General features: G+C 40.4%; 1 protein-coding gene across 2 annotated transcripts in view; it reads right to left on the bottom strand.

The window, feature by feature from the left end:
* Nucleotides 1-15,816, bottom strand: part of LOC149158982 (retinal-binding protein) — a 271,407-nt gene that overhangs the window by 100,741 nt on the left and 154,850 nt on the right. For both annotated transcript variants that reach the window (XM_089436385.1, XM_089436384.1), the window contains 2 exons: nucleotides 5,719-5,781; nucleotides 3,321-3,372 (listed from right to left, as the gene is read on the bottom strand). In XM_089436385.1, coding sequence (XP_089292511.1) covers nucleotides 3,321-3,372; nucleotides 5,719-5,781 — 115 coding nt within the window. The remainder of the gene's footprint in view (nucleotides 1-3,320; nucleotides 3,373-5,718; nucleotides 5,782-15,816) is intronic.

The following is a 15,816-nucleotide window of genomic DNA, read 5'->3' as shown; positions in this document are numbered from 1 at the left end:
CTTAGGGACTCCATTAAAAATATTAATTATTTTAATATCTCCCAAACTGTTTAGAATCTTTCCAAACCCTTTCTGAATATTGGAGATCTCATGTGCCCTAACCTCTCCACCAAATTTTGTGGCTAGAGCACATTCGATGCTACCCCAAATCAACACTCCCTCTTAGCGAGGACTGTGCTCTAGTAATACTCCTTACTGAGTATCACCCTGATCATCTGGCATCAGTCCTTGTGCTCTAGTAATACTTATCCAGATTCCCCTCTCTGATCGTCTGAGCAACAGCAACACTTATCCTAATTCCTTGGCTAGAAATCCGCCTCGGCAACAACTCCCTCTTCCTTGGCCTTGCCCTATTAGGTACTGTTCTAACTACAATACCCCACCAGCTCCACTCTGCAACTTACCCACAGCCTCCTAAACCCAGAAAACTGAACGTTAGAGCTCTAAGCTCTACGCAATCCCGGCGCCAACAAATCAACTTCCTCAGCCAACTGTGTCAGCCCTCCTAGCCTCTACGTGAGCTTGCCTTTGCCTCCCTCAGCCTCTGCGCTGCCTCTTCCTAGCTCAATCTTGATGACGCAGGCATTTCGTCACCCCTTCCTTGTTGTTACTCTGCTAGGAACAGCTTCTATCACTCAGGATAGCGGTTTTCTATTGCTACTGCTCTGTTCGGCTGATGTCCTCAGTTCTCTTGTGATCTACAACCACGCTCTAATACCATGTTGGAATTTCTAAGTCTGACACATTAGAAACCCTCCATGCACTTTACTGATTTATTCCTACCTACTTGTTCTATTAATTAACAAGTTATTTACCATGTAAATACTGAAAATAAATACAAGTGCATGCTCAACACATTACAGATCATCAACTGAAGGAAACAGAAACAAGCACACAAATGACACCGTTATTTTTGGACTAATGTCCCTGGAAAAACCCAATGCGGGAAAACCGGTGTAGCTATCTGAGGGTTTTATTATTAAGCAGTTCTTTTCTAAGTACACTGGGTGCCAAACTGGCTAACCCGACAGAGATAACAAAATCTGGCAGCAATACCTCTCTTCGGAAACAGGTATTTGGAAAGCCTGCTCCACGAAATCCCTCTCCAGCACAATCTGAAGCTCGGTGTCGGCCCTACTAGCCTCTGCGTCAACCTACTGAGGCTCTGCGTAGCCTCTCTGGCTCTCCGCGTTACTCCTATAGCCTCTGCGTGGATGACACAGGCCCTTTTGGCTCTGAGCAGTCTCTGTTGCCTTTGTGTGACTCCTTCTAGCTCTGCGTCTGCCTCTCTCTGCTTCTGCGTTGGTCTCTCGGCACTGTCCCTGCCTCTCTGCCTCATACTCACTGCCCTTCATTGCAACTGATCACTAATTCTATCTCTCTTAGCAAACCCCGCTCTAGAGAATAGAATGACTGATCACTTTGGTTCTCCAAGTGACCCTCAAGCCTCCTCTTATACTTTTCTCGTCGACCTATCAACGGCCGAGTTTAAGTCCCTAATCGACGGCTAAGATTAGATCTGGCTTGATCCATGTCTTTTGGACCATTCTAACACAGTTTTATATTAATTCATATTAATATTTTAATTTCCCTAAGTTTAGACTTAGGGACTCCATTAAAAATATTAATTATTTTAATATTTCCCAAAATGTTTAGAATCTGCCCAAACCCTTTCTGAGTATTGGAGATCTCATATGCCCTAACTTCTCCACCAAATTTCGTGGCTAGAGCACATCCGAATCCGATGCTACCCCAAATCAACAATGTCAAGGCCCCTGGCCCAATGACTACTATGTTGTCAATCTTAGGACCAAATTTCCATGGAATCTTTGATATTTTACTAGTACCAACAGAATTTATTAGGGCTATGAATTTAGCCTTCCATTAGCCCTTACCGAAGTTGTTTGATTTTACTTTTCCTTGTGTGTGGTGGAGTTTAGGTTTTAATAATGATCAGATGACAATGGATTATTATATAGTAAGTACTTTTACATTAGAGAGTTTAATAAAAATAATATGAATTAAGTGATTTGATCAAGTCACATGTCTTTTTTGTTGTTACGTAGTGGTTTGCCCAACTCACATATCTTTCATGAGAGAAAACATTATACATTTATTCACTATTACACATTGAATAATACTCTCTCTTTGTGCAATTTGCTGTGAGTGTATCCTTTAACATTGTATCAGAGCCACAGTGCCATATCAGCATCTAGGAGTGATGGTAAGGGATCAATGCATGTTGGGAACATCAACACAGGTGTGCCCGAGAATAATGGAAGACAAAAGGTAAGTATGTAAAGCAGCAAATCGCACAAGCAATAAACCAACAATCAGCACAGGGAACAAAGTACTCTACATGAAAATGAACTGTTTAGGTACACAACTGCAGACAACCACCATAGAAGTTCAACAAAGGTGAAGAAATGACGAGTAGAAAATTAGAACCTCCAAGTAAATATGCAAGAGTCAAATGACAGATGGGTACAATGGGTGGCCAACTTTGATTGCAGTGGCAATGCCTCAAACATGGTGTGGAGACTAATATTTGAAGGCCATGTGATGACATTTTGGTGGTTGTAGCATGCAGGAAAAAAACTCCAGGAGACTTGACCACTGTAGCAAAAAATGTTTGATATTATCTGTCTCATGGGTTAGATGGTAGGGACAAGTTTTGCCAAATCACAGATCAGAGGGGAAAGCTGGAGAAAGAACAGGCGCAGATGAACAATCCCTTAAGTTAAGCATTCTATACATGTATATAGTGATATAGTTTTTCTATATTATAATCCATAAATATCCAAGAAAAAGGTGAATAACACCAACTTAGTTGCAGAAAGCATAGATTTGAGTGCTACATTACTATGGAGATAAAAATGTGAGGGTAAATTAGAGCATCAACTATTTAGTACAAGTTCCAACACTTTGTGACCAAATTAACCATTAGAACTTACAAAGCTAAATATCAGATAGCATGAAGAAGAATGGGAAATGAATTTGAAATAAATACATCAACCATCTAGCAGTTACAAAGTTATAAACTAGATAGCAGGAAGTAGAGATAATTCTATGAGAATTTGAGAGAATGCAGGTCTATGTACAGACTGAAGACTTTGAATCAATGGAGGGCACTCCAAGATAGGCAGTTACCAGATTCCTATTGTGGTTTAAATTAATTTAAATGGCTTCAAATAAAGCACAAATAACCAATAATTCTAGGCTGCATTCTTCAAGAATAAGAATAGGAAAGCATGTTATGAAATGAGCATGCTACTAGAAAAGAAAATTCAATACAATAGTATAGTCAAAAGACCATGTACCTCGTGTGTTTTCCCTGCAGGAATTACTGCTTCCTTGAAATCGTCAGACTGGCTGCAGAAGCAACAGCATAAGATTCTCAAGACCCGCTAAGATTAAATATTTTCTTATACTTGAGAAATCAGATACCAACTTAATAATTTGCATACCATTTCCAAAAAGTTGTATGCCCATTATGTGATTTAAAATACCCTCCAAAGCACTTACTTCCAAAAAACAATCCCTCTACTTCTTTATATATGCTCAATTTGAAAGTGCCATAAGAATTTGCAATCAAATAGATCTTTTCAAAGTGTTCACCAGCTTGGATCTATCTCAAACTATTTTGTATTAATCAAAAAATCCACCATTAATAAACAATTACTTAACTATCCTCTTGGAGCATTTTTACTCTCCTTTGGCAACATGCCCCTCTTGGAGCATTTTTACTCTCCTTTGGTGACATGCCCCTCTTGGAGCATTTTTGCCCTATTTGGGAGATGACATCACCTTTTTTGGCTTCTACACTCACACATGTGGCATTTTGGAGGGATTTTTTCATGTTTTAGCAATGTAATTTCATGTTAGAGGCATACTTGGAGTTGGCTTTAGACCTATCCAGCTTGTATCATGGACTTTTCATGTTTTAGGGGCTTTTATCCTAATTTGAGGCAAAGTGCTTGGTTGCCCAAATATAAATAATAGAGTGCTTACCTTCTTTTGATGATTTTGCATTGTGGAGACACAATTCTTACTTACTAATTCTTCTTCTCTAGTTCACTATGGATGTTTGAGTAGGGCAACCTCTTTAGCAGGACTTGTTGACTCGCATTTTGTACTATTTCTTGGATAGATTAAGGTGGAGCTTGGATGAATGCAAGATGAACTGTGTACTTTTTGTCTTGGTTACTATTTATGGACTATAGTAATTAAATATTAGCCAAGTGTTCATGGTATTTTTATCAGCACTGGCTCTATTTGATGAACCCTCTATTTCAAGTGTCTGAGGAAGGAACGAGTGGATTCCTTCCATTATCTCATTCTTGAAAATTGACAGCCTTCATTCAAACCCTAGTGATAGAGTGTACTTATCCTAGTTAGGCAGATCTTGATCCACTCCATTTTCTTCCAACTATGTTGATCCTTGACTCCATTAGCCCTAGAATAAGGAAGGAATCAGTACTCTCCCTTGTGTCCACTGTCAACCCTCATTTCTTTTAAAATCATTTTCTTTTTAATTAGGGTAATTTAGGGTTTAATTACAGCAAAATCTTTCATTTTCAGCATCAAAGAGCCTTTTGTTTTAGTCCTAGGATTTAAAAGTGTTTGGAATATATTACAAAATATAAAAAGCATTAAAAGTTCATTTTTCGGCGACTTAGTAGGGCTGACGTATACCGTTTTTGTTGCTGTTATATACTCTTTTACTTCAGAGAATTGCTGTGATTTTTTCCCTATCTTGCTCTTTTCATAGCCCTAATTCTACTCTTCATGGATTCCAGGGCTAGTTTTATTTGCTGTTATAAACTAGTATATTGCTTCGTTTCTGATTTTTCATGCTAGTTTACTTCAGCCAAGAGTAATTTTGTGATTGTTTGTGTATGGGGGTCTTCATTGAGATCTTATTGGTTGACCTAAACCCTTATAACAGCCAAAAGACTTTTCAAACTCAAATCTGGAAATTACTTATAAATCCACCTGAAACCCTTATTGTACAAACCTATTTCTTGGTGGTAGCAGTTGTAGAATCCTTACAGGGCTCTTGGCCTAGTTTCACTCGGTTATTTAATTCCTAAGCTCTACTAAGGAAGCCTCCATTGTGTTGGATAGTGTTTATCACTAAAATGAGGCGAGTAGTTGCTAAGGCGATAGTGGTGATTCTCTCATTTTTATTCATTGTTTAGGTCACCTAGTGAGGCTTTGCACTAAGATGCTAGATTTTGCTGTTATACTTAAGGCTAGATTACCATATTGTCATGTTCATAAAATAGCCAATTAAGTCTGCTAGAGTGGTCGTATCACTATGATACTGCAAGATTTGTGTCAAATTAAAACGATGCAAGGAAAAGCAAGGAAGGACGAATATTCAATTATATTGTCAGAATTCCATATGATAATAAGCATTGCTAGAAGCTGAAACGATCTAAATAATAAAGCTTACTACACAGCAGGCATCTCAAAGATCAAGCTTCTTATACATAAAACTAAATTTTCTCTAATACTGGAGGTGAATTATTCCTAGCCAGCATACTGGACTCTATTCATATTGGTACTCAAGGCCAAATTAGTGCACTGTCATATTCAAAAAAAAAGCTATTAAGTCTACTAGTGTTTTTATAACACTGATACTGTAAGGTTTTTGTCAAATGAAAAGAAATAAAAAAATGCAAGGAAAAATGGGAGATGATAGCATTCACATACTTTAGTTCTGCAGCACCAGCTTCTTCTGCAGGTATTAAAAACGGTGAGTTTTCAAAGACGTCCCTGGTAAAAACAAATTCATTGTAACAAAGTAAAAATGAGAGTAAAGACAGTCAGTTATTCAGAATAATTTCATTAAAGGAATAACAATCTACAATCTCATTTGAATTAATGCATAACAAATCCTTTTTTGAACTACGTGAAATGCATTTTTCTCAGATCAACCAAGTTGTTGTAGCAAGAGTCAAGACACAGAAAGACTAATGAAATGTGAAGAAAAGACAGAAACATTTACATATAATGGTTGAATATATAACATGTTTCATCTTCAAGAATACTAAAAAGAGAGGAATAATGTTTGCCCCTTCGTTAACAGACTGTGTGTGTGTGTGTTTTTAGTGAACAGCTACATATATATACATACACATTTAGTGTATAAGGATCAACACTTGATGCAGGGGATGTACCTAATTCTCACATGTATTCCCTTGTGTACACTTAAGAAAGTCAATCATATGGGACAAACAGGTAGATGTCCTTCATTTAATCAATATTTGAAGAACATTTCAAAAAAATATCATCCACATTCTCTCATGTGGTGCTTAGGTATTTGTTGCCATGCCTCCATTGGCTTTAACAAATTAAAATGGCATTCTTTTGTCTTTCAATACAAATCATTGAAAAGGATGGTTGCCAATGCCAAACCAAAGTGCCAAAGAAACTACCTTTTGTAACAGACCCTATTATTTTCTAATATTAAACATTATAACATCTATTAGCCACAATTTGTCCCTGTTGACTTATTGATCCTCGTAACTTTGTTAATATGTAGGCCTTCCTCTTGTGAATCTTAAGTTGATGAAATCAAATTTCTTCTACACCACACAACTCACCTAACTTGTAATAAAGGGTTGATGGAATGTGTGAAATTTCTAATACGAAATTCTACTGCAGTAACTGATTTATTTCACCTACTTATCTTGATTTATTTCACCTACTTATCTCTCACAATAAGTTATTCACAAAAACCCTTCAATAAACATTAATATAAATTCTATTGCAGTTATCATATAATTACATAGAGAAAATAACAATGATATACAAGCACAAGAATCAATCATATCAACATAGTTGTTTTTGGACAATTGTTCTTGAAAAAACCCAATGTGGGAAAACCGGTGCAGCAGATGAGGGTTTTATTAATCTTCAGCAACAATCGCTTTACAAGGAATGATTTCACAGAGAAACTGAGACACTTCTAAGAGAAAACACCTGAGACAAAGTTTCTCCTCCTCCTGGAGAAGTTCTGACACCCTGGAGACCCTTCACCCACCTCTGTGTCACTCTACGTGTGTCACTCTATGTCAGCCTACGTGAGGACTACGTCTCCAATGGTGTTGTTTGCTTGCTCTTCCCTCTGCGCTATCTCTCAAATGCCCTGCGTCACCTCCTCCTCAGTCACTGACTGCTACTGATGCCCTCCTCTTCCTCCACCCTGCAACTCTCCCTCTGAAATCGAACTCCTTCTCCTTGAGAATTGATTTCCTTCAAGGTACTAAGTATTTTCCCAGTGTGTCTCCAAATGACTGTCAAGTCTTCTCTTATACTTTTCCTGTTGATGAATCAATGGCCGAGATTAAGTCTCTAATCAATAGCTTCCATTACTGAAACGGATTATTCACCATCCCCATCTTCTCCCTGAAGTAAACAAACTTTTTTCTTCCTAGAGCATTGGTGAGAATGTCTACCACCTGTTCTCCTGTTGGGGTGTACCTCAACTATACTACCCCTCGTTGGACACAGTCTCTGATAAAGTGACACCTGATATCAATGTGCTTCGACTGATCATGAAAGACTGGATTCTTAGAGAGCTTGATGCAACTCTGATTATCACACAAAATACTAGTCGCTTTTCTCCTGAATAGATTCACAAGCAATTTTCTAAGCCATATGGCTTCGCACGAAGTTGTGCTAGCTGCCATATATTCTGCTTCAGCTGAGCTCAGAGCCACGGATTTCTATTTCCTACTACACCAAGAGGTCATTCCTGATCCAATGTTGAAACAATACCCAGTGGTACTTTTCCGATCTACTGAACTTCCAGCCCAATCTGCATTAGTGAACCCACTGAACCTGATGTCATTGCCTTGGGTGTACATTAGTCCATGCTTGACTATTCCTCGTATATATCTGAGAACATGCTTGGCTGCTACCTAGTGCGCTCTCTTTGCTACAACCATGAACTAACTGAGGGTGTTGACAGCGTAACAAATGTCTGGCCTGGTATTGACCAGATACATTAGGGACCCTATGAGCTGCCTGTACAAGGTGGGATCGACTTCTTTATCTTCGGATGCATCAATCTTCTTCCAATTGGTGATCATTGGAGTAGCCATAGGTCTAAAATCCTACATTTTGAACCTTTTCAAAATCTCTATAGCATATCTCCCTTGCCCAAGGAAAATTTCACCCTTCTGTTGCCAAACTTCCAACCCCAAGAAATAATGCATCCGTCCCAAATCCTTCATGTCGAATTCTGTGGCTAGGTTCTCCTTGCAATCTTTGATGAGCCTGGATGATCCTGTCAGAAAGAGATCATCCACATATAAAACCAGGATTAGAGGCTCATTCTCTACAACCAGATAGTAGAGGTTAGGATCTGCATCACTCTTGACGAATCCCATCTTCTGCAAGTAGCCATCAATTCGAACATACCATGCTCCAGGTGCTTGTTTAAGCCCATACAGAGCTTTCTTCAATCTGCATACATGAGATTCCTTCTCATGTGTCTCAAAACCCTCTTGTTGTTCAATGTAAACTTCTTCTTCTATCGCCCTGTTCAAGAACGTCATCTTGACATCCATCTGGTGAATCTCCCACCCCATCTGAGCTACAAGGGATATCACAGATCTAATAGAAGTATACCTAGTTACTAGGGCAAAGGTTTCTTCATAGTCTATCCCTTCCTTCTGAGCAAACCCCTTAGCCACAAACCTGGCTTTGTATTTTTCTACATTGCCAATCTGCAGCATATTTGACTTTGTAGAGCCATCTCGACCCTACAACTGACCTATCATGAGGCCTAGGTACCACTTCCCAAACATCATTGACCATTATGGAGTTGTACTCCTCCACCATAGCATCTACCCATCCTTGATGCTGAACGGCCTCCTGAAAACTGGAGGGTTCTCCAACCTGAGCCACCAAGGCTTGGTATCTATCTGGTTGTCTATGCTCTCTTTTCTCATTCCTGGGCGCCCTAACAAACTCCTCTGCATCTCGTAGTATCTGCTGAAGTTACTGGCTCGCTCTACCACTAGTAGTGGGTATACCTATCTGCTCCTCCACTTCCTGAGGCTCCACTTCTGGAGTTTCGTCTTTAGGAGAAATACTAGCACTAGTTTCTGCTAGTTGAAGTGGTTGAGAAAACATATCATCCTTTGACTGCTCTTCGAAAGGCATTTCTCGGGGTTTTCTGAAGGCTTTGTCCTCCATGAACTTCACATTTCGTCGAATTACGATCTTCTTATTCCCCGAAAGATAGATTCTATATGCCTTAGCATTCTCACTATATCCTACAAGATATCCTTTCTCTGCAGTCTGATCCAATTTCTTCCTCTTCTCTTTAGGTACATGGCAGTATGCCAAACTCCCAAATATCCTGAAATGACTCACCTCAAGCTTCTTACCGGTGAAGACACTTTCCGGAGTAATCTTACCTAATGCCCTATGAGGAGTCTTGTTCTGAATATACATTGTCATGTCGCATGCTTCTGCGCATAGAAACTTGGGCATATCCTGATCATACAACATTGCCCTGGCTACTTCAACAATTGTCTGGTTCTTCCTTTCTACTACTCCATTTTGCTCCGGATTATAGTGGGTTGTCCACTCTCCTCTAATGCCTTCCCTTACACAAAAATCAGTGAAGTCCTTGTCGATGTATTCTCCACCATTGTCTGAGCACAATATCTTTATCTTCTTTCCTGTCAGATTCTCAACTAGAGCCTTGAACTCTTTGAATCGACCAAAAACCTCATCCTTGATTTTCAGAAAATAGGTCCAAGTCTTTCTAGAATGGTCATCAATGAAGGTGACGAAATATTCAGCACCACTAAGAGCTTTTGTGGACATGGGTCCGTAGATATCTGAGTGTATCAATCCCAGAACACTCTTAGCCCTATTGTTGCTTCTGGAAAATGCTTCCTTGGCGTACTTGCCTAGTGCACATCCTCTGCATACATCATCTCGTTCGGTACTTAATTCTGGAACTCCTAATACTCTTTTCTCGAGAATTCTCAAAGCCCCATGGTGTAAGTGTCCCATCCTCCTGTGCCATAGTTCATTAAAATCTTTATCCCCACTACTGCCTATCAGTGCCATTGGAGATTCTAGCTATAATCTATACAACCTATTACTTTTAATTCCAATCTAGGCCTTATTTTTCCAACAGTGTTTGACATATACTTTCTCCTTAATGAAGAAAACGTCATAGCCCTCGTTTTGAAGCTGAGATACAGAGAGTAAGTTCATCCCCAATCCTGGCATATGCATCACATTGGTTGCCCAAAGTCGATCCCCTGCTTTTGTTTGAAAGACTACAGTACCTCTTCCTATGGGGGTACACTCTACCTCATTTCCCATGGTGATCTAAAAATTCATCCTTTCTTCCTGATAATTCGCAAAACATTCTCGTATTCTTCTCATATGCCAAGAAGCTCCACTATCTATATACCAAACCTCAGAGGAGGCAGAACTTGCTAGGCAAGTGACTTCTTCTTCCATTCTGGAAGCTAACACAGAATAATTGTGATCCATGTTCTTCATGCTCTCTTCTCTCTAGAGATCTGCGTGCATCCCTCTGAGTTGATGCCTTGACATCATGCTCCTGACTCAGAAGATTCTTCTTCTTCTATTCTTCTATTAATCTTCAACAACAATTGCCTTACAAGGAATGATTTCACAAAGAAACTGAGACACTTCTGAGAGAAAACACCTCAGACAAAGTTTATCCTCCTCCTGGAGAAGTTTTGACACCCTGGAGACCCTTCACCCATCTCTGTGTCACTTCTGCGTCACTTTGCATCACTCTAAGTCAGCCTGCATGAGGACTGCGTCTCTAATGGTGTTGTCTGTCTGCTCTTCCCTTTGCATTGTCTCTCGAATGCCCTGTGTCACCTCCTCCTCAGTCACTGACTGCTGCCAATGCCCTCCTCTTCCTCCACCTTACAACTCTCCCTCTGAAATCGAACTCCTCCTCCTTGAGAATCGATTTCCCTCAGGGTACTGAGTATTTGCCTGATGTGTCTCCAAATGACTGTCAAGTCTTCTATTATACTTTTCCTGTTGATGAATCAACGGCTAAGATTAAGTCTTTAATCAACAGCTAAGACTAAAACAGAGTTGATCCTCGTCTCTTAGAAGCTTCTCACCCATATCTTTATTAATACCCATTAATATTTTTTTATTTTCCTAAGTTTAGACTTAGGAACCCATTAAAAATATTAATTATTTTAATAACTCCTCATGCGGTGGAATTTCTCCAAACGATTTCTGGGTCTTGGAGATCTCATGTGTTCTAGCCCCTCCACAAAATTTCGGAGCTAGAGCACATCTGATGCTACCCAAAATCAACAGAATGTAGTGAACCTCGATTATGGTAGACCTGATCGTACCCTTTTGCAACCAAATTTTTTCTTGCACCAACAAACATTTCTGAGTGTAATGTTCCCTACTTATTAATTGCCCAAGGGAAGACGAAGTAACCTATCCAACCCCGTAGGCTAAAGTCAATGATAAAGGCAGCAATCCATTATCCCATGCTTTTGGGGCAACATTGTGTTAATTGGGGTACTTGGGGCATAACTTGAGAAGAAAGCCAAAATTGGGGCTAAGTGGAGGGAACCCATAACCTGTCAAATTAAAATAAGGAGGAGACCCTAAAGGGAGTTTATGAATAAGAGAGAGGAGAATCATTATTCTCATCATGGTTTTGTTTTAAGTGTTGAGGCTTTGAGGGTTTTAAGACCCTTTTCCCTTTTATTGGTTTCGGTGGTGAAATATTCCCCCCTAGTCAATTGTTGATTTTTAAGGTGCAATTAAGACAAGCACAATTCTCTGCCAGATAATTACTTCTAGTGATACAATTATATCTTTAGCATATTCCAGATCATTAAGCAATTACACTTTAGAAAATTTCAACCATAAGAACAGTAGGGCAGTAGAGATCACAGTAGAATAATGATGCAAAATAGACACAAAAATTTATCTTAGGAAAACTCAAACCAAGGAAAACCCCAGCAAGCTTTTCTTAGGTGAAATTGTCCAATTCAATCAAATGTACATATGAATATTTCAGTCAAACAAAGTCAAATTGACCACACCACTTTCTAACTCAGTCTTGGGCAAAAGAGAGAGATTAAAGGTCTTATGTTATGCTGGTCAACAGGCCGAATTTTGGCCATGCAACTTCTTCACAAAAATTAGTCAAACAGTCACAGTTGACCTTGCTAGTTTTTGTAGCATGTCTTAGCCACGAAATTTTGTGGAGAGGCTACAATACATGAGATCTCCAAAACCCAGAAATCGTTTCTGGAAATTGCACCTAGAGACGACTTAATTAGATTATTAGTTGTTTTTTTAAATATTTCCCAGGTCTAACTTAGGGAATATCACTAATAAATCAGAATTAATTAAGTTATGGTGTGAATATTCTAGAAACTCACACGGATCAATTTCTAGTTAATCCTAGCCATCGATTAAGATTTAATCGTGGTCGTTGAAGTCTCAATGGAGAATTATAAGAAGAAATTCAATGGGGCTTGAAGACACACTTGCAGAGTTCGATTTCGCTGAGAAATTGATTTCCAGAGTAGTAGTTGTATATTGTTGGAAATGATTCAGTGAGGTCGAAACAGTGAGAGAGGGGCAGAGATAGTGAGGTCGAAGGAAGCGTTTCTAGTTCCGGTGAGTACATTACAAAGAGCCAGCGCAGAGCCCTCTTGGGGAGATTTCCATTTTACTGCAGAGAAGTCGAGATTCTGAGCCAGAAGCTGGGCAGAGGGTCCGAATGCAAAGAGTATCAGTTTCCAAGATAGCAGCTGATGAGACAGTGAGGGGAGATGCATTTCTAAGCTTACGCGACACAGTAAATGTGTAGGCTGACGCAGTGACTGCCCAGAGGGAGCAAGGAGTAGCTCGATTTGAGCTGAGGTCAGTGTGTGATCACATGTGGAGTGAGAAATTTTTCTCACTAGTTATTATCACCAGTGATTTCTCTGTTTGGATTGCTAGTTTAAGCATCCATAGTTTGTACTCATATTTTCACTACTGCATAATATTAAAACCCTTAGCTATTGCACCGGTTTTCTCGAGTTGGATTTTTCCAGGGACTTAGTCCAAAAAAAACAGTGTATTTTGTGTGTGTGCATCCTATTTCTTCCAGCGTTTTTATTTCTTTTGCAGTATTTTATTTGTGTAGGTTGCAGTGTAATTTATTCAGTATTTGTTGTAGCAAACAGTAAATAAATTGCTAAATTAAATTAACAATTAGGAGAATAATTTCCAGTTGCGGCAATAGGAATCGGGTTTTTGATTCTTCACATGGTGTCAGAGCACAGATCGTAAGCCGGAGAGCTCAATAGAAGGGAAGAGGAGTTTCATAGCCCTACGTCACCAGCAATTCGAAACCCTCATAGGCAGCACAGTTTCTTGGCTAGGAGGGTAGATTTCTTGAGGAAACAATCAATTTCTCAGAGAGAGCGACAAAGAAATCGGATTTCTCCAGTTCGAAAATTACCAAAGGCAGAGGGAGCAGCCAGTGGTTTCCTTGCAAAGCAGATCTCTAGCTGGACGCAGTATTTTGCAACAGTTGCTAGTGAAAAATAGTGTCAGGAGGAAGATAGAGCACACACAGAGGGAAATTTTCCTCAGGGGACTTCTAGCTTTAGAATTTAGATTTTCTTTTGCATATCAGTAGTCGATGTGAGTGTTGGAATTTCTAAGTTTAACCCATTAAAAATTCTTCCAGTACTATCTAATTTATTTCTTCCTACTTGTTCAATTACTTAACAAGTTATTTACCATGTAAATACTAAAAATAAATACAAGTACAGTATCAACACATACAGATCATCAATTGAAAGTAAACAAGCACACACGTGACATCGTTGTTTTTGGACTAATGTCCCCGGAAAAACCCAATGCGAGAAAACCAGTGCAGCTATTCAAAGCGTTTTATTATTATGCAGTTTCAAAATACAACCTGGGTGCCAGAAATGGTTCACCCAACAGAGAATTCCCTCAACAATAATACCTCTCAGTGAGAGACAGATATTCCGGCTAAATCATTGGATGAATGATCCCACAGCAACACTGCAGCTTCTGCTGCTCTGCGTCACTCTGATAGGGACTGTGTCACCCTACCCAACTCCCTAGCTCTTAGTCTGTCCCACGAAATTCTCCCAGTGCTGCCTCTAGGCCCTGCGTCAACCTCTCTGGCCCTATGTCAGCCTCTCTGGGCTCTGCGTCAACTTATGGAGCCTCTGCGTCAGCCCCTAGACCCTCTACGTCTCACACGCTGGCCCTCTCTGGCTCTGCGCAACTCCTGGCTGCCTCTGCGTAGCCTCTAACTGGCTCTGCATCAACCTCTCCCGGCTCTACGCTGACCCTCCTGGTACTAACTCTACCTCTCTGCAATGCATTCACTGCCCCATGCTGTTGATCACTAATTCAATTTCTCTTAGCAAACCCCGCTCTAGAAAATCGAATGATTGATCACTCTGGCGTGTTCTCCAACTGACCCTCAAGCCTCATCTTATACTTTTCTCGTTGGTCCATCAACGGCCGAGATTAAATCTCTAATCAACAACTAAGATTAGATTTGGCTTGATCCATGACTTTTGGAACATTCTAACCCAGTTTTATATTAATACCCATTAATATTTTATTTTTCCAAAGTTTAGACTAAGGAACTCCATTAAAAATATTAATTATTTTAATATCTCCCAAACCGGTTAGAATCTGCCCAAACCCTTTCTGGGTTTTGGAGATCTCATGTGCTTTAGCCTCTCCACCAATTTTCATGGCTAGAGCACATCTGATGCTACCCCAAATCTACACCCCTCTTAGCGAGGACTGTGCTCAAGTAATACTCCTCACTAAGCATCACTCTGATTATCTAGCACCAGTACCTGCGCTAATGCTAGGCCTCCCCGCCCACATCCTCTTCACTATTGCATCCTGTATTGTTGCCCCTGGCCCTGCCACTGCCACTGTTGCATCTGTACGATAGCTCCCTCTGCATTCATGTTGCTGCCAATGGCCCGCCACTGCCACGTTGCATCTGCACTGCATCCCCTTCTCGTCACGCTGCATCGTGCTACCCATAGCACTACCACTGCTAACTGTTGCATTGCAACCTAGTTATTGAGAAGGAAGTAACTGATCCACCCAAATCTGACATCCCTGTCAGGTTAGAGACTCTCCCGATGCTGAAGCTCCCTCTGCCGCTAACAAGTGCTCCCTCTACTAACCTCTGCTTGCTGCAACAACTCCATGCATCTCGCACTGTTGCACACCTCTCCATGCCATCCTGCACTGGTGCAATACTCCCGTGCTTCTCACACTGTTGCATCCTGCTAGCCTTTGTGCTATCCCGAGACTCCTGCACTATAGCACTTTCTGCTGCTTCATCCGCATCCGTCTCTACCGACATCTACCAATCCTGCTACTCCTCTTTTGGGCTCTCGTAGCAAGGTATAATCCAAGAGGTTGGGTACCTTAAGGATCCTGCTACTCCTCTTTTGGGCTCCCGTAGCAAGGTATAATCCAAGAGGTTGGGTACCTCAAGGATCCTGCCCCTCATTGCCTATAGTCCATCTAACTATAGCTCGATGTCTCCCCTCTACCTCTCAAGTGGCGCATGAGCACTCATGGCACAGTCGTCATCCTCCTCAACTTCTTTCTCTGCCTTTGTTGGCGCTTCCTTTGAGTCAGAAGTCTCTCCCTTACTCTTATTCCTTGGACACTGGTTCGCACAATGACCCAGTTCGCCACAGTGAAAGCACTTGACCTTGGAGAGGTCCTTCTTATTTCTTT

Source organism: Pinus tabuliformis, chromosome 5_2 (assembly GCF_031772625.1).
Source record: "Pinus tabuliformis cultivar Carrire ecotype Pingquan chromosome 5_2, CPIR1, whole genome shotgun sequence".
Taxonomy (NCBI): domain Eukaryota; kingdom Viridiplantae; phylum Streptophyta; class Pinopsida; order Pinales; family Pinaceae; genus Pinus; species Pinus tabuliformis.
Note: the sequence above shows the minus strand (reverse complement) of the source record. Positions and strands in the feature narration are given on the sequence as shown.